The sequence below is a fragment of the Typopeltis vanoorti genome, chromosome 3 (genome assembly GCF_054136105.1).
Source record: "Typopeltis vanoorti isolate ZY-2024b chromosome 3, IOZ_Tvanoo_1.0, whole genome shotgun sequence".
NCBI classification, from domain to species: domain Eukaryota; kingdom Metazoa; phylum Arthropoda; class Arachnida; order Uropygi; family Thelyphonidae; genus Typopeltis; species Typopeltis vanoorti.
In genome coordinates this window covers 98,391,443-98,413,929 of record NC_143551.1, presented here as the reverse complement: position 1 = coordinate 98,413,929, position 22,487 = coordinate 98,391,443, and the positions used below count along the sequence as shown (strand labels likewise).

The following is a 22,487-nucleotide window of genomic DNA, read 5'->3' as shown; positions in this document are numbered from 1 at the left end:
AATATCTTCCCTTCCCCACCCTCTGTGAATTGCATTTCCTCAATCTTTCTTCATAACAAACAAACATTTCAGATACCAGAAACCACCTTTTGAAAATCAGATGACCAAATCTGTACACAGTAATCTATATATGACCTGATCAAGGCCTTATACAAGAAAGCCATAAGCTACTTACTTCTACATGTGAATGTCCTTTGCATCACTACCATAATTCACTGTGATGTCCTCAAAAATTTAGCAATGTGACCATTATATGAAGGCTCTTATTCGCAGTTAACTCAGATATGTTATCTCCTACATCCCTATAAGATATCTCCACTAACTGTATACTTTGCATCTTGTCACTGCTTACCAAATTTTAAAACCTTACTTTGCAACCTTGAGTGTACAAAGTGGACTTCAATAGCAGTCAATGAGTCGTATTCCCACTCATTTGCATGCTCACCAAGTACATTCAAGTCCTCTTGAGAAGCTACAATATTTGCTCTACACCTCATTGTTCTTTCCAACTTTACATCAGCTGCAAACAATTCCACATCTTGCATTCAAACTTTCTATAGTATCATTAACATACAAGTTAAACAGCAATGGTCCCAAACCAGACCTTTGGAGAATATCAGTAGTGACTTTCCTCTTCTAAAATAATGCTCTTCAAATACAATTTGCAGTATATTTGAGGGTAGGGAGGTAACCGAATCAGTCAATGTTGTGGAATTACTGAGCGAGCACTTTGCAAGAGTATATCATCCAGGTGGTGACTTTGCAGAAATGGAAGAACCAACAGCTTATACTGGAATTGTGATGAATGAAGTAGAGGTAACTAGTCTATTACAGAACCTCAATGTCAATACATCTGTGGGATTGGATGGTATACCAGCTCGTGTCGTACGTGAAGCGGCCAAAGAATTGTCAGTGCCCTTGACCATTTTGTTTAATTTGAGCCTCAGGACTGGGTCAGTCCCAAGGGGGTGGAAAGAGGGGAAAATAGTTCCACTGCACAAAGGTGGTTCCAAGGCTGCTGTTGAAAATTACCGGCCAATCAGCATAACAGGAATCATTATCAAGGTCTTAGAGAAAATAGTCAAGAGGAAAATACAAGATTGGATAGAAGAAAATGACCACTGCTGTTTAATTTGTTCATAAATGATATAGGAAAGGATCTGAGAAGAACAGTTCATTTGTTTGCGGATGATGCGAAGTTGGGTAGGGCAATAGGGAATGCAGATGACGTCAAAATTTTGCAGGATGATTTGGATAGATTGGAGGTCTGGGCTAGGGAGAATGGATGTCAATTTAATGTGGCAAAATGTAAGGTTATGCATTTTGGGGTGAAAAGATTGGAGGCAGTTTACTGCATTGGTGGAACTGTGCTCCAGGAAATTGATGAGGCACGAGATTTAGGAGTGTTGGTGGATAAGGAATTGAAATTTAGGGGACACATTGCAAAAGTGACCAAATCAGCTCATCAAATTACTTGGTTGCTGAAGAATATGTTGACAAGCAGAGACAAGCAGATTATTGTTCCTCTGTATCGAGCCTTGATAAGACCCCATCTCGACTACTGTGCTCAGATTTGGTCACCTAGGTTTCTTCTTGATGGGGAGGAGATGGAGAGGATCCAGAGGCAAGTGACCAAGATGATAGCAGGTCTATGGAATGAACCGTATGAGAACAGGTTGAGGATTTGTGGGTTGCAAAATTGGTTGATAGGCGGAGGAGGGGAGATATGATTGAGACATTCAAATTACTGAAGGGTTTCTATAAAATTAATTCAGAAGATATTTTTGAGAATAGGGCTGGTTGTGGGAGGACTAGGAGACATCCATGGAAACTGGGCAAAAGTGTGGTTAGTAAAGGTGTTAAAGCTGGGTTCTTTACTTTTAGAGTAGTGAATGAGTGGAATGCGCTCCCTAAGTCTGTGGTGGATGCTGTGACAGTGAATGAGTTTAAGGCGAGGTATGATAGATACTGTATGAATGTCGAATAGTTGTGATGAATATGATTTGGGGCCTCCCTCGATGAGTCTAATGACTCCCTGGAGTTGCCTGTAATAATAGTAATAATAATAGTAATAGTAATAATTTACGACTGCTAATCTCCAACCCAATACATTACTCTGTTATCCAATTGAATCAATTATAATTTAATTACCAACTTGTCATACTCCGCATACCTACAGCATCTTTAACAACTTTTCTCTGCACACTTTGTCATATACAGCTTCCAGATCTACAAAACTTCAATACAGAGTTCTGTTATATTACCTTATTTCTCAACTATTTATCAAAGTGAAAATCTGATTCAGATTTTTTTCATGTAACTCCCACCCCATTACAGGTTGTGGACCTACTTTCTACTTTTTTATTTTATTAATATATATTTTTTTAATTTAATCAATTTTGCATAGACTAGAAACCCTACTGTACAGGCTAAATATGAAACTTTGTCAAGTGACTTCATGCCTCCAATAAGCGTAAGAGTCTTGCACTGGGTGATGAAATTATCATCTCCGGCTTAAAGATCATCACAAACATCACAAAGTGGTAGGATTATAAGCTGCAGCTTGTTGGGACTGAAGCAATCTTGTTCGTCCACAATTTTTCTTGGTATCTTATAAAGTATTCTTGCATAAATCTCTAATGGTAATACAAAAGAATTTTATCATTATGCCACAAGTAAAAAAAAAAAAAAATTAAAGTGGAAGAATCATTTTAGAGAAAGCAAACGGTACTCTTGTATCAGAAGCCGACAAGATAGTTCAATTAACAGATGCTCAATTTACTAAGATATATCAAAAAGGCGCATGCAACATTATTATTATTACATCACACCTCCAGGGAGTCAAAAGACTCATCGAGGGAGGGCATCTACTCTACAACTCTTTGTCTCACTACTTCACCAACCTTCATCATCTAACACCAATGCCATTTACTGCCGACTACCACACCACTAGTACTTTCACAGACAATCACAAACATCCATGCCCATGGCAGGATCAAACCCGCAGCCTTTTGGCTGGGGAGCAGATACGCTAACCACTCGACCAACCATGTGCACAGTGCTGCTACTACGTGGGATAAAGAGAGAGAGGTCTTCATGATAATGAGATTGAAGAACTGCTGCATGACCTAGATAAGAAATTAGAATAGGGACAGATGGAATTTCAGCATACATGCTAAAGGAATGTTCAGCTGAACTGGCTTGATGCCCTCGACATTATTATTTTTATTATCATCTGAGACCTCCAGGGAATCAAGGACTTATCGAGGGAGGCTATAAATCACCCAAACCAGCTGTCATATCTTCCCTTAAATTCATTCACAGTGGATTAGTTTCCCTCGAGTGTATTGAGTGCACTCAATATACTTAATGGACACTAATCCACTGATTCACTGCTCTCTGGGAGAAAAAGCTAGCTCTTACCCCTTTCTTGACTGTGAACAAACTTAACTTCCATGGATGCCCTAGTGTTCTCTCCCCACTTTCCATATAATGAAAAATTTCATAAGACGATATCCTATAACACCCATTTGAAAGTTATAGACCTCTATCACATCACCCCCTCTTTCTCCTGTTAACCAGAGTCTATAATCCACATACTCGCAATCTCTCCTCATAATCCAAATCCCATAATCCAGATATAATCGTCATAACTCTTCTTTGCGCCCTTTCCACAGCTTCTTTATCCCTTGGAACCTGGGAGACCAAATCTGCACACAATAATCCAGGTGTGGTTATCAAAGCCTTATAAAGAAGCAAAATGACTTCCTTATCCTTAGATATCGAGGTTTGCTTCAACATCGCGATTATCCTCTGAGTTATTATTATTACGGGCAACTCCAAGGAGTCCATAGACTCATTGAGGGAGGCCAAACATCATGTCAAGAACAACTATTCAACATTCACACAGTATCTATCATACTTCACCTTGAACTCATTTACAGTCATGATACCCACAACAGACTCTGCCAGCTTATTCCACTCATTTACCACTCTCCAAGTAAAAAACCTAGCTCTAACAACCTTACTAACTACACTCTTACCAAGCTTCCATGGATGGCCCCTAGTCCTCCCACTACCAGTCCTATTCTCAAAAATATCTTCTGAATTAATCTTATAGAAACCCTTCAGTAATTTGAATGTCTCAATCATATCAGCCCTTTTCCGCCTATCAACCAATTTTTGCAACCCACAAATCTTCAACCTGTTCTCATAAAGTTCATTCCATAGTCCTGCTATCATCTTGGTCACGTGTCTCTGGATCTTCTCCACCTCCTCCCCATCAAGAAGAAACCCTGGCACCCATATCTGGGCACAGTAGTTTAGATGGAGGTCTTATCAAGGCTCGATACAGAGGAACAATAACAGAGACAATGCTTGTCTCTGCTCGTTAGTGTTTTTCAGCACCCAAGTGATTTGATGAACTGTTTTAGCCACTTTTGCAATGTGCTTCCTAAACTTCAACTCCCTATCGACCAACACTCCCAAATCCTGGCTTCATCGATCTCCTGGAGTACAGTTCCACCAATGTGATATACTGCTGCTAATCTTTTCACTCTAAAATGCATAACCTTACACTTTGCCACATTAAATTGACATCCATTTTCCTTAGCCCAGTCCTCCAAGCTATCCAAATCATCCTGCAAAATTTTGACATCCTGTGCACCCACAACTGCTCTACCCAACTTTGCATCATCAGCAAACAAGTGAACACTTCCTCTCAGATCCTTTCTTATATCGTTAAAGAACAAATTGAAAAGTAGTGGTCCAAGAACAGAACCCAGCGGCACACCACTAGTCACAAGCCATCTTTTGGACTTCACTCTTGAATAAACCACTCTCTGGTATCTCTCCATCAACCACCCTCCTATCCATCTCACCAACCTATATCCATCCCCATCTGCTCCAGTTTACTGATTAGAGTTCCATGTGGTATCCTATCAAAGGCCTTGGCAAGGTCTAGTAGAATCACTGAAAAAACCCATTACCCTTATCCAGTTCAGTCGTTAAAGTGTTATAAAACGTGAGCAGATTACTGAGGCATGATCTACCCTTCACAAAACCATGTTGTCCCCCATACAGTATCCCATTTTCATCTATCCAATCCTGTATTCTTCTCTTGACTAGTTTCTCCAAGACCTTGACATCGATTCCTGATATGCTAATCGGTCGGTAATTTACAACAGCAGTCTTGGAACCTTCTTTATACAGTGGAACTATTTTCCCCTCTTTCCACCCCCTCGGGACTAACCTAGACCTGAGACTCAGATTAAACAGAATGGTCAAGGGTACTGACAATTCTTTAGCTGCTTCACGTACGACACGAGCTGGTATACCATCCAATCCCACAGATGTATTGACATTGAGGTTTTGTAATAGACTACTCACCTCCACCTCATTCACCACAATTCCCGTATAAACTTTTGGTTCATTCATTTCTGCAATGTCACCCACCTGGATGATATACTTGTGCAAAGTGCTCGCTCAGTAATTTAGTTAAGTATGCAGTGCATCAACAAAAACTTAAGCAAATCCTATTGTAGATGTGCCATACACATTTTTGTTGTATATATTTGTTTTGTGTTCACACATCTTTTTTATTATTATTAATATGTGACACCTCCAGGGAGTCCAAAGACTCATCGAGGGAGACGTGCCAACAGCTTGGAACGATAGGACTCCTTCCAACTACTAACCATGCTCAAACTTGCTTAACTTTTTGTGTGAGCCATTAGTAGCAGAGGCTCTACCAATTGACCGACCTTTGCCAGTATTAACATAATTTGTGTGAATCCCAAACAAATGGCAATACCTCGCAAAACATTAATGAACATTCTGCATTTTCAGTAGATTATGTCTATTTAATCATGTTATACTGTTTCATCATATCAAATAATGTCTGATAAGCATCTATCTAATGCTCTGCTCAGTGCAGTTTCACTTAATCCATTATTTTGGAAAGATTAATTGTACTATTTGAGGTATTGCTGTATTGGATTTTTTTTTTTCTATTTAGTCTACTTTAATCAGAAATTTATATCATCAGTTGTTTAACTCAATATGACAATATAAAATATGATATATACTGAAGGAGTAGTTCATTATATATAATAATATCATTAATAATGAAGGTGACTCAGCTGATAAGAACAGCAGAACTACAGTATGACAAGAAATTAGTAAATCAGGCCAGGAAAAACCCTAGAGAGTTTTTCAGATATGTGACAAGTAGAAAGAAGAATGATTATGGTAAGATGATGTTAATGGATGAAAATGGCAGAATGGTAACTGTTGCATAACACATCAAGGAGGTATCTAATGAACAATTTATAAGAGTATTTCATCCTCATCAGGATGAAATCATGGAAAACTCAAATGTAGAGAAATGGGAGAGGATAGCTTAATTGTGAGTGAGCAGGAGGTATGTGAGGAAATAAATAAGCTTGATGTCAATAAGGCAACAGGATTTGATGACAAATCACCAGTGTCTTAAGGGAATGTGCCAGGGAATTGGCAATAGTACTGGCATGACTGTTTAATAAGAGTCTTACAAGAGCACAAGTTCCAACAGAGTGGAAACAAGCTAAAATTATTCCATTGCATAAAGTGATGATAAGGCTGTTGATCCAAATTATAGGCCAATCTGTACATACAGAGTCGTAGTTAAAGTACTTAAAGCTTTTGATAGATTTCTACATGACAAGCTGTTAAATAAACTAAAATAGATGGGATTGGATAACAGACTAGTGAGTTGGATTGCTGACTGGCTGTCAGATAGGTATTAAAAAGTAGTATATGGGGGGGGGGGTGCAGTATCCTGAAAGTGAAAGTCACTAGTGGTGTGCCACGGGAGTCTTTATTGGGATCATTGTTATTCAATTTGTATATTAATGATATTGGGGTCGGTTTAACCGGTGATATGCAACTGTTTGTAGATGAAGCAATGGAGAGAATCTAACAGATGTTATTGGCTTACAGGAGGACTTGAATAGATTGTATGAGGGCAGGTAATTGGAACTGTCAGTTCAATGTTGCAAAGTGTAAGGTTTTGAAATTCGGTAAGTAACGATGGGATAAGCTTTAAAGGAGGGGAAAAGATGAGAGATATAAGAATGGTGCTGGACAAAAACCTGAAATTCAGGAGCCACCACATTACACAAATTGTGAAGTCCTCATCAGATAATGGCAATGATATGGAGGACCTTAATGTGCAGAAATTAAGAGGTTATGATTCCATTGTATATAAGGGAATGTATATGAGATTATATACAATACCATTGTTTAGAATCCATATGTCGCCTTGATCAAGCCTCATATGGATTACTGTGCACAGATTTGGTCACTGGGTTTTTGTGGTGATAAAGATATGTTAGTAAGGATCCAAAGATTCACAAAGATGGTCAGCTGTCTTTGGAAATGTGGAGTATGAAAACAGATTGAAAGAATGTAGATTAGAAAGCCTCATGCATAAGAGGGGGAGGGAGGATATGATTGCGATATATAAGTTAGCCAGGAGTTGTTATCAGGTTGACATGGAAGAAATTTTTCATTGAATGAGAGAGGAGGATAGAACAAACGGCCATACCTGGAAACTGTATAAGGAGGGTGTGAGCAAGGGAGTGAGGAATAAGTTCTTTGCATGTAGAGTTGTTGGTTAGTGGAATGCAATGCCTAAGTGTGTTGTGAATATGAACACACTGAATCAGTTTAAGGCATAGTTCTTTTTTGTGTGATAGTGTGCACCTCCCATGATGACTCTCTGAATCCACGTAGGTCAATATTAATATTAATAATAATAATGGAATCCACTGCTTCATCAAAGCCAGTATCATATTCATTCCAATGTGTTCATATTCACAACACACTTAGGCATTGCATTCCACTATTCCACTAAGAGTGAAATAGCCAGAGTGAGATAGAGTGAATATGCAATACAGTAATGGACCAACAAGCTAGCCAGGCAAGTGCAGCTATCACAAAAAAGTGCCATTGCTCACACAAAAGGGTCCTGACAGAACTGAGAATGGGTGAACAATCAGAAAACATTCATCCATCAATAATCTGTCTTCAGTCCTGTAACTGAACACAGATTGTTAATGTAAGACCAACAGAAGGTCACAAGAATTGCACAATCTAATACATGAGCTACGATTCTGGTATGCTTCTTTACCTGCCACTATTGTATTGAACTGTCAATTCACTGATCGCAGCCAGAGTGGTAACACTCTTGCTACGATCAATGCATTTGAAACAGGGTACAAATGCATTGTACCCTGTTACAAATGGAAGTGGAATGGTAGAAGAGGAGAGAATAGGAACAGTATAAGAGAGGGAATGAGAGAAACTTATGAGAATGGCAGAAGGGGAGAGAATAAGAACAGTAGAAGAGAGAGAGAATGAGAGAGAGTTATAGGAATGTTAGAAGAGGAGAGAATGGGAACATTAGAAGAGAGGGAATGAGAGAGAGTTATGGGAATGAGAGAAGAGGAGAGAATGGAAACAGTTCTCTTGCACTGGAACTGCAAGAGAGCACTGGAACTAGGGATAGAGTGATGTCAGGAAGGCAGGTAAATAGGGAAACACAAAGAGAAAGTTTTAGAGGAGAGAGTGAGGGATGCATGTGAGCAATCGATGAAGAGGGTGGTGAGAGGTGTAATGTATGAGGACTCAATAATCAGTGGTGTTCAAGATAGGATGTGTGAGGAGTGTTTGCCTGGAGGAATGATAGAAAGTGTGGATATGGCAATAGAGTGGTGAGAGCGAGAACGGTCAATGAGTTTAAGGAGTGGTATGATAGACTGTATTTCCTAAGAGGGACTTCCAACGATGAGTCTTGATAGGCTTTGTTTCCTAGGAAGGACCTCCTGCGATGAGTCTTTTGACTCCATGGAGGCCTGAATAATAATAATAATAATAATAATAATAATAATAATGTGTGTGTGTGTGTGCTGAGTCCACTCTGATAGCAGGATGAGAGTATGGCTACAATTTATTTATTTATTTATTATTATTATGTGACACCTTCGAGGAGTCCAAAGACTCATCGAGGGAGGGCACCTACTCTACAGCTCTCAGTCTCCACCACTCAAATCCACCAACTACAGCCATTCACATTATCTACACCAATGGCATCTACTGTCCACTACCATCACTATTATTTTCACAGACAATCAGAAACATCCATATCCAAGGTGGGATTCGAACCTACAGCCTTTTGGCTACAGAGTAAATACGCTAACCACTCGTCCAACCAGGCCGGCATGTTTCATGAATAAATGGATGCATTCTGGCAATGATGGTGTAGGTAATGTGTTCTTGACATGTGTTAAGTCCACTGATACTTGCAGAGAGATATTTGAATACAAAAAAATCAACTTGAGCATTATTGCCAACCAGAAGAGTATTCAAAGATATCTCTGTTCTTTTCAGCAGGTTAATGTACTCTGAATCAACCCAAATGAGCAAGGATTTCAATTTTTGTTCAGGAGAAAGATCCATCACAGATCAATCAGGCAAATGGAATGCAGTCAAGTCTGCAAGGCCCTAGTATTTTTGTGTAATGCTTCTGACACCTTAAAAGTCCTTACCCTGATCATTTAAAGCTGGTACAAGGCTAAAGAGAATACTCCTCACTATTAGAAACTGACAACTCAGTATATATATCACTAATAATATCAACAATATGAATTTCTAAAACTTCTATAATCATTATTTATATATTATTCTAAAACTGTTTCTCCATTTACCGTCCAAGCTGATGCAGCGAGACGTCATCCCAGGAGGAATTGCATGCCACCACTTAAAAAAAAGACCATAATTAGGAGCCGTTGAAGCTGGACATTTTTTGCAATCTATAGGGAGTAAATTAAATAGATTTATGATATAAAAATGTAAAAAATAAAGGATATCACATATTCTTAAATACACATTCTAAGACATTATAATGACCACACACACTCGGGTGTGCCTTATTTTCAAACTTAGTTTTTTCTATGAGGCATCCTTTCATTTTGTTCTATGTAATAAATAAAAAATGGAGCAAATTTTTTTGCAAATTTATTGAATGTTTATGGTTCACAACAGGCATGTGAAAGTTTGCATACTGAAATAACATAAGCAAATTATAACATGCATATCCACAACTGAAATCAACAAGTTTATTCTTGAATTTTTAAGCTGCTTTTCTCTATGAATATTTGTGTAATCATAACAGAACATTGTTAAATTAATTTAACTTAAATTAAGCAATTAATTCATTAATTGCTTTAGTATTCCATAATACAAAGCATACATTCTTGCATGTGTGTGTGTGTGTGTGTGTGTGTGTGTAATGCTGTGAATTATAGGAAGGGTCAGTACTACCAGTTTTGATTTTTATCGAGGTTTTCATCCATTCAAGGTACATACATCATAGACCTCATTGGTCTCAGTGACTAATCATACTTTGGACAAACAAGACATTCAGTTAAAAAATGATTCTACAAGAACACCAATCTTATATTAACAACAATAAACCTAAAAAATCTGGCCTTGATCGGCATCAAGTGGACACTGACAATATCTTATGGTCCAATAATCACCTTTTACATCTGTGCAGATATAGGTTTGAACTGTTATTTAAAGAGAGTGTTGAAACACTTCTTTCAAGCCAAATTTCAATCAGACTGACTGTCTCTCTATTGCCAAGATTTGGGAAAATCTCATCCTCATAAATGGTAAGCAATAATGTTCTCTCTCTCTCTCTCTCCCCCCCCCCACTTTCTATTTTAATTATTATTTTTTAATTTAATATAATGCTGTGCCATTTTATTATGTAATTAAATCAAATTAATTTTTATTTTATTTCAAATAATTAATTTTAAATATAAGCCTTAATTATAATCTTGTTGATTAATTTTAACAGTATAGATGAGAACAGAGACTGATAAGAAAGTAATTATTTATTAACTTATTGCTGATATTTCGCTAGTATTCTATCCAGTATCTTCAAAACACAAAAACAGTTTATCGCAGTACTTGAAACAACAACAATCCAGTATAATAATGGGAATAGTTTGAACAATTGCAGCATATAACGCAAAGACTAAAGTCCTAATTAGGAGTCATCTATGCTAGAAAAAAAAAAGAGAGAGAAAGCAGGTATTAATTAGGTCTTAAGATAACTGTCTCCAAAATCTTTGGCAAATTTATACAACCATACTTGTTGAGGCTTGGAGTATGTTTCAAGACTTCTGTTGATTCAACTTGAAACAACAACAATCCAGTAACAATGGGACTAGTTTGAACAATTGTAGCATATAACGCAAAGACTAAAGTCCTAATTAGGAGTCATCTACAATAGAAAAAAAAAAAAAAAGAGAGAGAAAGCAGGTATTAATTAGGTCTTAAGATAACTGTCTCCAAAATCTCTGTCAAATTTATACAGCCACATTTGTTGAGGCTTGGAGTATGTTTCAAGGCTTCTGTTGATTCCAAGAACAATCTCTCTGACTTATAACAACTTCTGCACAGCACTTTTTTTTTTTTTTTTTTCCCAATTGATCCTGTGTGTAGGGTATCCAAGGTATGGTCTGCTAGACCTGACTTGCCATAGATAGTGCAGATGCATTTTTTATGTTCACTGAGGCAGATGTCCACAGTTCTTCCTGTCTGTCCATAGTAAACTCAATCACATGAACAGCGCACTTCAAAGACTCCTGGATGTGATAAAGAAGAGATTCTGCCCTTGGGTGAATGGATGAATATGGTGCATAGCTGATGTTTATCAATCACTCTTGACATCTTTTCAGATATACCTTGAATGTATGGGATGGTGACAGTTTTGTTGTTATCTTCTGTGGTAGATAGTAAGGGGGGGGGATTTCTCGGGAGCATTTAGTATTTTGTCTATCTTATGGGGATTATAGCCATTGGCTAAGGAGGAGTGATGTATGTGAGTGAGTTCAGCAGTTAGAGCAGTGTCATTGGAATAAATCGCCCTAACTTTCTGGGTTAGTGTTTTTAGGATACCATACTGGTGAGATGGGTGATGGTGTGATTGTTCGTGCAAATATCTCCCTGTATGTGTGGATTTTCTATAAACCCAAAATGATAAGGAACCATCTGGAAGACATGTGATTAGTGTATCCAGGAAATTGCTTCATGATGGGCATAACAGTTAAAATCCAGGAAAAATTAGTTGACATATAATTCAGATTAAAGAAACTACAGGTAAATATTATTAACAAAATTACCTGATCCTAGAAATGTCATTGGTCCCTTTGATTGTGTGCTCAAAGATAACACCCGAAAAAGATTAATTTGTTATTCTGCATTCAATTTATTTTTTGTTATTGCAACTTTAAAACTTTAAAAAAATTTTTTTTTATCATATTTAGTTTCATCTACTGATATTTCAAATGGAAGGGTTCATTGTCTGGTTTTTTTTTTCATGGGGGTTAATGTCTGGGGGAGTTGGCCAGGGGATAATTGTCTTAGAAGCGTTCAAATATATCAAGGGGAAAAGTGTAATTTTAGTAAATCAATGGTTTCAATTAACAGTACATTTGTGAATAGTTAGGTGATATCAAAACTCACCATCATGTCTGAACATTTTAAGGTATGGTTTTCTAAAATCGTTTTTAGGTGGGCAGAATTTTTAACAAAGGAGGGAGAATTGTTTGTGAGAGTGGCTAGTAGTTTAGCTAAATGTCTAACAAGTTTGTATGTAGGACTGTTTATACTATCCACAATAGGGTTCAAGGATGTACCTTGTTTGTGAATTTTTGGTGCTCCATATATCCTGAGTTGTTTAACGTGCAAGGGCTTGAGTTTGTTAACTGTTTCTTTAGGCCAGGAAGGAGCTTTTTTTTCAATAATTTACACACATTATTCTTTTGCGAGTTGGTGGGACCCTGATCTATAATTTGGCATGTTAACTGATCATGTAGAAGTGTGTGTGTATTTTTCTTTCATATTCTGTTGAATTCGTCACCACAGCTGCATTCTCTTTGTCTGCTTTGGTTATAACAGTGTGGTTATTATTGTGTAGCTCTTTTAGAGCAATGATTTCCCTTATGTCTTATCTTATCCAGTGGGTTTAAGAGGGCTTTAAGCGTCCACAACCTTCCAAGCATGCTTGGATTTCATAACAGAAATATGAGGATAAGATGGTCAGCCCTATGCCTCTAAGTATTCATGACTGTAATCCATGTGCATTCACGGGGCTGGTACCCTGCTTGTGGGATGAAAACCCCCAGATAAACTGGAGGAAACAATCCTGCTGTTCACGCCGAAGACCGGCTAACTTGGCTATGGCTGAGGAAGATCCTTAAGCGCCTCATGTCATCGATAGGAATCAAACCTAGGACACTCCATCCCCAGGCATATGGTTGTGAAGTGCAAAGTCACTAGGCTAACTGCACAGACGATTTCCTTATGTGGGATATTATTTAATATCTACATAAAAAAAAAAAAAATCCAGCACTATCGCTATGGCAAGTTGGGTCTAGCAGACCATGCCTTGGATATCCCTGCACACAGGATCAATTGGAAAAACCCAAACGTGCTGCACAGAAGTGGTTATAAGTAAGAGAGATTGTTCTTGGATCAATAGAAGCCTTGAAATATACTCCAAACCTCAACAATTATGGCTGTAAAAAAAGACATTTCGGTGATTACACCACATTTTTTTATTATTCAGTTCTATAAAACACTGAAATAATAGTTCCCGACAAGTTTCATAAATTGTAGGATTTACGTCTTCAGGGGGTAAATAGTATAACTTAAAGTTTAAACAAGAGAATTAATAAATACAAATCATAACCATCTGGCTATTCATAAAACTCAAATAACAGAATGCAGATATATAACATTATTCACGTTGAACAATACTGGATGATGTCACGTGTGCTTGTTCTCGTTCATATAGTTCGAGCTCAGATTGAGGTAGATTTTTTATTAGAGCTGACCACACTTGATGGAGAATTAAACCTTGATTTTTATTGCATTGGGTTGGGTTTTTTAGCATATTAGCAGCTTCTTTAAATTTTCTTATATTACTGTTGTAATATAAGAAAATTTATATTATATTTTGTTATATTATATTATATTATTTTTTTGTGAAGGATGGTGGTGTGAGGTTGCATTTACCATCCACCATCCTTCACAAAAAATAAGCTTAATTAAAACTCTTCGAGACAGAGCATACAATATCTCCAGCACACAAGAAAGATGTAATGAAGAACTAAAATACTTAACACAAATCCTCCAACAGAATGGATATGAAACAAAAACCATCAAGAGAATCCTTAAAATGCCTCCAGCTAACAACACAATTAAACAGGATTACAAAAATGCAATCTCGCTTCCTTATTTCAAAAATGTTACAGACAAGCTAGCCAAATTAATGAACAAACACAACATAAAAGTAGCCTTCCTTCCTATGGAGAAAATCTCAAGATTCCTACATCCACCAAAACCACCTCATCATCCTCTTAAAAATCCAGGAGTCTACAAAATCCATTGCTCTTGTGGGATTTGCTACGTAGGACAGACAGGAAGATCTGGAGAAATACGCATGGCTGAATAACAAAAAGACGTACAATACAAAAGAGAACAAAAAATGGGTCTTGCTTTCCATACCACTTCCACTGGACACGATGTACTCTGGCAAAAAACGATGATGTCATACATAGAAAACAACAGTAATATAAGAAAATTTAAAGAAGCTGCTAATATGCTAAAAAACCCAACCCAATGCAATAAAAATCAAGGTTTAATTCTCCATCAAGTGTGGTCAGCTCTAATAAAAAATCTACCTCAATCTGAGCTCGGACTGTATGAATGAGAACAAGCACACGTGACATCATCCAGTATTGTTCAACGTGAATAATGTTATATATCTGCATTCTGTTATTTGAGTTTTATGAATAGCTAGACGGTTATGATTTGTATTTATTAATTCTCTTGTTTAAACTTTAAGTTATACTATTTACCCCCTGAAGATGTAAATTCTACGATTTATGAAACTTGTCGGGAACTATTATTTCAGTGTTTTTTAGAACTGAATAATAAAAAAATGTGGTGTAATCAATGAAATATGTCTTTTGAACTAATTAGCCACAGAAGTTTATGCCTGCAATTATGGCTGTATAAAATTTCCCAAAGATTTGGGAGACAGTCATCTTCAGACCTAATTAATACCTGCTTTTCCCTATTTTTTACTTCTTTTTTTCCAATGTAGATGGCAGCTAATTAGGACTTAAGTCTTTCTGTTATACAGGAATATGAGAGGAGATTGGCCTTAAGATCTAAAGAAAATCCTAGGGAATTTTTTAAGCTATGTGGCCAGTAGGAGGAGAAATGACTGTGGAAGAATAATATTGTGGGATAAAAATGGAAATAGAGTGACTGATGCAGAGGACTTAGTGGAATTGTTCAATGAACACTTTATTGGAGTATTTCATCCTGGAGGAGTCAGTATTAATGCTAGAGGGGGATAGGGAAGGTTCGAGGTTTAGAGGTACAGGAGGAGAGTGTGTTTCAGATACTGAGTACTCTGGATGTCAGTAAAGCTTTGGGACTGGATGGTATTTCGCCACGAGTTTTGAGAGAATGTGCTAGGGAACTGACAGTGCCTTTAACCCGGCTTTTCAATGAAAGTCTGGCTACGAGAAAGGTGCCCAGGGAATGGAAGGAAGGTAAGATAGTACCATTGCATAAGGGAGGTAACAGACTGGAAGTGTCTAATTATAGGCCAGTTTGTGTGTCATCAGTAGTTGTTAAGATCTTGGAGAAAGTAGTGAGGGACCGTCTACGGCATTGGGCAGATGAGGGTAATGTTATCTGTGAGAGTCAACATGGATTTGTGAAGGGGTGCTCTTGTTTTAGCAATATGCTAGCCTTTTATAATAAAGTTACAAGAACATTAGGTGAGAGAAAGGCATATACTGCAATTTTCTTAAACTTAGCGAAGGCATTTGACAGGGTGCCACATGATAAGCTGATATTTAAGTTGCAGCACATGGGTCTGGATGTAGATTTGTCAACTGGATTCAGGATTGGCTGTCCAATAGGTATCAGAGAGTTGTGTATGGTGGGACAGTTTCAAGGAGGCAGAGAGTTACAAGTGGGGTCCCGCAGGGCTCAGTACTGGGACCTATATTGTTTAACCTTTATATCAATGACATTGTCAGTGGATTGCAAGGGGATATTCAGTTGTTTGCAGATAATGCGAAGCTGGGAAGGATTATTAGTAATAGTGCAGATGGGGTAGCCCTGCAAGAGGATTTGAATAAGCTAGATAGATGGGAAAATGAATGGGGCATGTCGGTTTAATGCAGCAAAATGTAAGGTCTTGAGGTTTGGGAAACATCAATGGGACACTGCATACTCTATGGGAGGAGTTATACTGGAGGAAGTAGGGGAGACAAGAGATCTGGGGATTGATGAATGATAGAAACCTGAAATTTAGGGGACATATTGCAAAGGTGGTGAAGGTAACACAGAGGATTGCTGCAATAATGAGAAGGACACTGACCTGCAGAGATAAAAGGGTTATCATTCTGTTGTACAGGTCTCTGATTAGACCACACTTAGACTATTGTTCTCAGATTTGGTCCCAGGATTTGAAGGGGATAAATTAACTGTGGAAAGGGTACAAAGACAGATGACAAAGATGGTTTCAGGACTGTACAATTTTGGTTATGAGATCGGCTGAGGGAATGTGGACTGCAGAGTTTGGTGGATAGAAAAAGGAGAGGTGATATGATTGAGACTTTTAAACAGTTGAGGTGGTTACAGGGTTGACACTGGGGAGTTCTTTCGCTTGGTTGAACAGCGGGAAGGAGTGATGACAAGAGGCCATCCCTGGAAGTTACAAAAGGAAACTGTGAGCAAGAGGGTAAGGAGTGGTTTCTTTGCATGGAGGATGGCTGAACCGTGGAATGCATTGCCAGATGATGGAGTGGTGAGAGCGAGAATGGTCAATGAGTTTAAGGAGTGGTATGATAGACTTTGTGTTTCTTGTGGGGAGGGACCTCCCCTCGATGAGTCTGGACAGACTTTATGCTCTTAGGAAGGACCTCCCACGATGAGTCTTTTTGACTCCATGGAGGCCTGAATAATAATAATAATAAAAATAATTACAATTGTTCAAACTAGTTCCACTGTTATACCAGATTATTGTTGTTTCGCATACTGTGACAACCTATTTTTGTGCTCTGAAGAAGCTGGATAGAATACCAACAAAATATCAGCAATAAGTTAATAAATAGTTATTTTTGTATCAGTCTGTGTCTATACCATTAAAATTAATCAACACGCATGACAAACACATAAGCCTTTTCACATGTTTAATTGTAATCTTATTTTATTGTAACCACCAAGTAAGTGGCATAGAGCACGTAGCTCAGCTCTGTAAATAAGATTAATCATTCTTTGTTGTAGCTTCACCTTGTGAGTATGCTGATGCACTGATGATGATCAATTAGTTTCTGGTTGAAACATTTGCAGTAATAAAATTACTATATTCTCATGAATACAGAATAATAATAATGATACCTGTATAATAATAATGAATACATTATTATTATACAGGTGTACAATAAATGTTACAGTGGCACACGTTACATTAAAAATTCATTAATTCATCCTGTCATTAACACAATCTTTTATCCTTTTGTAACCTCAAGCCTCATTTGCAGGAATTTTTATCTTGCTTCCTTACATATTCGAGTATTCAAAAAAAGAGGACTCAAAAAAAAAAATCTTAACTCAAAAACAAGGGATATGGATGACACATTCGACTGACTGACCAACCACTCTCCATGCAAAAAACTTACTCCTAATATCACTTCCAGGCATGTCCCCTTGTTTTACCTACTTCCCCCCATTCTATGAAAAATTTCTTCCACATTAACTTGATAACCACCTTTCACCAACTTAAATGTCTCAATCATATCCCCTCTCTTCCTCCTATGCACAAGGCTTTGCAAACTGCATTCCCTCAATCTGTCCTCATATCACAATCCCAGAGACCAGTTACCACCTTAGTCAGTCTTTTCTGACTAAGGTCGTAACTGGTCTAACACTTTCCAACATATCCTCATTACCGGGGGGGGTCAAATCTGGCCTGATCCAGGTCTTATATAAGAGAACCAGAACCTCTTTATTTCTACAAGTCCACATGTTCCTCCACATCATTGCCATAATCTGATGTGATGTCTTCACAACTTGTGCAATGTGACTTCTGAACTTCAGATTCTTGTCCATCACTACTCCAAGTTCTCTTATCTCCTCATCTTCCTCTAAAATTTCCCTGCCAAGTGTATACTTTGCAACATTGAATTCATAATTCCATACTGTTGCCCATTCACATTTGTAAATCAATTCAAGTCCTCCAATCAAGTGATTTTTCATCACTTTCCTGAGTTTTGCATCATCTGCAAAGTTGTATATCTCCAGTTAAACCTATCCCAATATCATTAATATACAAATGAAATAACAGCATTCTCAAATCTGACCCCTAAGCACACCACTAGCAACTTTTTTTTTTGAGATAGTGTTCCCCCCCCCACAAAACCTGCTGATACCTATCTTATAGCAATTCACCTATCCAACTCATATAATCCAATCCCATCTGCTTCAGTTTAGTTACCAAATTGTGGTGTGGCAATCTATCAAAATGCCTCTGCAAAATCTAAGTATACCACTGTATATGCATCTTCCTGGTTCAATACACTCATCACTTTGTTATAGCACATAAGCAAGTTTTTAAAATATAACCTAACTTTAGCAAACCCACTGACAAACACAAAGAATATCACTGTAATCAACCCATTTTTGTCTCCTATCTCTCACAATCTCTCCAATTCCTTAACTACAACTCCAGATATACAGATCGGCCTATAATTTGTTGCCTTAGCCTTATTGCCACCTTTGTGAAGTGGAACAATTCTGCCTTCCTCACATTCCTTTGGAACATGTGCTGTTGCAAGATGCTTAATAAATAGATAGGCCAAAGCTGATACTAACTCCTTTGAACATTCCCTTAAGACAAGTGGTGATATATCATCAAATCCTATTACCTTATTGATATCTAGCTTGTTTAACTCCTCATATAACTCTTGCTTGCACACCATTAAGTCTTCTTGCATTTTTATTCTATACAGTTGAGCTTGTGATTTCACACTGTGGATGAAACACCCTGATGAACTGCTCATGAACACTTCAACTATGCCCGCTTCAACAGTCACCAGTCTCCCACTCTCATCCATTAACATCTTACCATAATCAGTATTCCTTCTAATTGCAACATATTGAAAAATCTCATGAGGGTTTTTCTTGGCCTGATTTGTTAATTTCTGCTCATGCTGCACTTTTGTTGTCCTTACCAACTGAGTCACTCTCCTGGCCTGCTCTTTATAATCTTCATTCAACTTATTATTATCATTGATATTATTCATCTTGTGCTGCTTCCAAAGTGCCTTCTTCCTCCAGGTTTCATGATTAATCTCCCCTCATTCATCCATTTTACACCTATTTTATTCAGCCTTTGACGATCGGAATACATTCACCCATTGATGCTGTTCTGTATTTCTTTGTAAGTTTCCAAAGTAGTATTTATTTCCTTACCACTCAATTCCTGATTCTATGCTATAGCTCCAAGCTGTCTCCTAAGCCTGACATAATCACCAGCTTTGTAGTTCTAGATATATCCTTTAATCACAGAAGTCTTCATATGGCTGGCCACAACCCATGCGATTGCTTCATGATTACTCTCATTAACTGGAGGGAAATGCAAACAAATGCAAACCCTAACAATTTCATCCTCTGATGAAATGATCAGGTCTAAAACTTTCGATCCTCATAGTGCACTCCTTTACATATTGCCTGAGAGAATTGTCTCTCAAACACTCAAGAAATTCATTTTCCTTATTCCCAAATGCTATCTCTTCATTCCAATCTATTCTGCCATAATTAAAATCAACCAGAATAATTACCCTTTCCTTGTTCACTAACCGAAGTTGCGTATACATTTCATCACCACCCTCCACATTCACAGTCTATAGCAACATCCAACTAAATATCTCTTCCTATCAACCTCCACCTTACACAACACTGCCTCAAAACCATTGCCATTATTTCCGTCTTTCATGTCTACCTTATGTAGACATAATTCCCCTGTTATCATCAGCAGCACTCCCTTCTTGTTCTTTTTACTCTCACATAAAACACTGTATCCTTCCATTTCTATTCTCATATCATCTTCATTCAATGATTTCACTGATTCCAATAACTCTGGAGTGAACAAACTCAATCAGTGAAATAATTTCATTTCCCTTATTTCTGATACTCCTGGCATTTGTAAATAAACACAGCAGTTCACTTTTAGGTTTATAACCAGTCCTATATGAGCTAGTTGTTAGTTGTAATTTTCCCATCACACCTGTCCGTTTGCTGTCTCAACTACTCCACATCTCGATCTATTCCATTTCTATGCTGCTCATCCTCATACATACATTCATTACTACTCCCATTATCCACTCTCCCTATCCATCCAGGCTCTTCCCTGTTTCCCCTTTCCATTCTCTCCTCCTCCTCTCTTACACAACTACTGTTTCCATTGTCAAGCACTTCAGTCTGTTTTATACCACTCTCCTGATCTTTCGCTTCACCTCTTACTTCTGATCTCTTCTTGCATCACAGACTGCACTTCTACCCTGCAATGGTTTCTTCAGTTTCCTCACTCTAAAGCCATTCATGTGCAATCTGTCATCCTGTATAATCCATTCTTCCCTCAAATACATGCCATACATCCACAAATTGCACTCCTTTCTCCTCACATAGTTTTGCCAGCATACCATTCATGATTCTGGCTCTCCATTCTCAACTCATCATTGTCATACCTTAGCAACACACTGACAACCTTTCCCACTATACTGTTATCTTTCATCAATAACCTCCTGATATCTGCCCTTATATTCTTCTTATGTTCACATAAATCGTTTGTCCCCACAACCACCACTAATTCATCTACTCATTTTCTCCTCATGTCCTCTCATTCTGTTGCACTTCACTTGCATTTCCTCATCTATGCTTCCTTTTGCTCTCCCATCACTTACTTTTGCTTCTTCATTCTTGTATTCTTTCCCTCTCTCTGTCTCACTAGTTCTCGTTCATTTTCTGTTTCTTTTGTTTACACTACCCTTCATTCATTCAGTCTGTTTCGGATTTGTTAACTTACAGTCTAACAAAATATCACACTTTCTACAAATCAAAATTTTCTCTTGTCTCTTTTGTCAGTTTCTAGACAAACCCATCTTTCACATTTCACCACACATACATATTGTATACAGATATATACATATACACAACAAACCAACTGTGAAAAATCTATGTCCTTACCAGCATTTGATTATTGCACAACTTGCCTAGTCATGCTGCTCATAGCTTGCCTAGCTGACTGCATCATGCATACTGTCATTGTGTTCTGTTCAAGGCAAGATACAAAACTACTGTAAAAAAAAAGTCAGTAACAAATCCACAAGGCCAATAATCATGCTGACACACTCATCATCATCAACAACCATGAGTCTAATGCCCGTAGGTGTCTGATGCCATCTTGATATGATTCTTCCATTGCATTCTATTTTGTGCAAAATGATTCAGTTTGTGTACAGAGTTTCCACACCATTTGACATTGTCATCGCCCCATTCTTTGTTTGGTCTTCCTTTTTTGTTCTTTCCTTCAGTCATCCCAAACAGCAGCATTTTTATTTCCCTCTCATCGTTCATTCTACATATATGGCCAAAGAGATAGTTTCCTTTTGATTATTTTTTTTCTGGATCAGGTTTTCTTTTGGTTGTATTCATCTGTAGATTTCCTCATTGTTTCTGGATCCAGTTTATACTCAAGATCTTTCTATAGCACTTCCTCTCAAATGCTAATATCCTCCTTTCAGATTCTCTCAGGGGTACCCAGGCCTCACATCCATTGAGCATGCTGCTGAAGATACAGGTTTCTACAATGCACAGTTTAGTTTGTATCTTTATAGCTCAGCTCTTCCATATTTTGTCCATGACTTTTAAAATAGTTGTTGCTCTGGCTATTCTAATTTTTAATCTCTTTTTTGGTCCAAGTCATGCATCATGTGGCATACAAGATATGTGAAGTGTTCCACATTTTCCAGTTGAAATCTGTCTATGGTAACTCTGTTTAGTAACTCCTGTTGTCCAAATATCATTGTTTTAGTTTTATCAAAGTTGACATTTAGTCCATATCTTTTTTCCTTCTGTGTATAGTGGTTGCAGTGTCCTTTCTAGCCTTGCTGCATCTTCTTCAATCAGGACGATGTGATCTGCAAAGCAGAGGTAGTTTATTCTCATGCCAATAATCATGCTGACACACTAAGCTATCAAAAATAAACAATAGTACACTAACCTGCAAGCAATATTGCCAATTATTACACAAAATAGTGTTTATCTTTTCTGGAGCTCTTTAGCAA

The 22,487-nt window shown here is 37.7% G+C and overlaps 1 protein-coding gene across 1 annotated transcript in view; it reads right to left on the bottom strand.

Annotated features, from left to right (window-relative positions):
• LOC150108410 (endosome/lysosome-associated apoptosis and autophagy regulator family member 2-like) overlaps window positions 1-22,487 on the bottom strand; it is a 477,226-nt gene that overhangs the window by 297,393 nt on the left and 157,346 nt on the right. Inside the window, exon 9 of the mRNA XM_090390460.1 lies at window positions 9,747-9,851. Coding sequence (XP_090246586.1) covers window positions 9,747-9,851 — 105 coding nt within the window. The remainder of the gene's footprint in view (window positions 1-9,746; window positions 9,852-22,487) is intronic.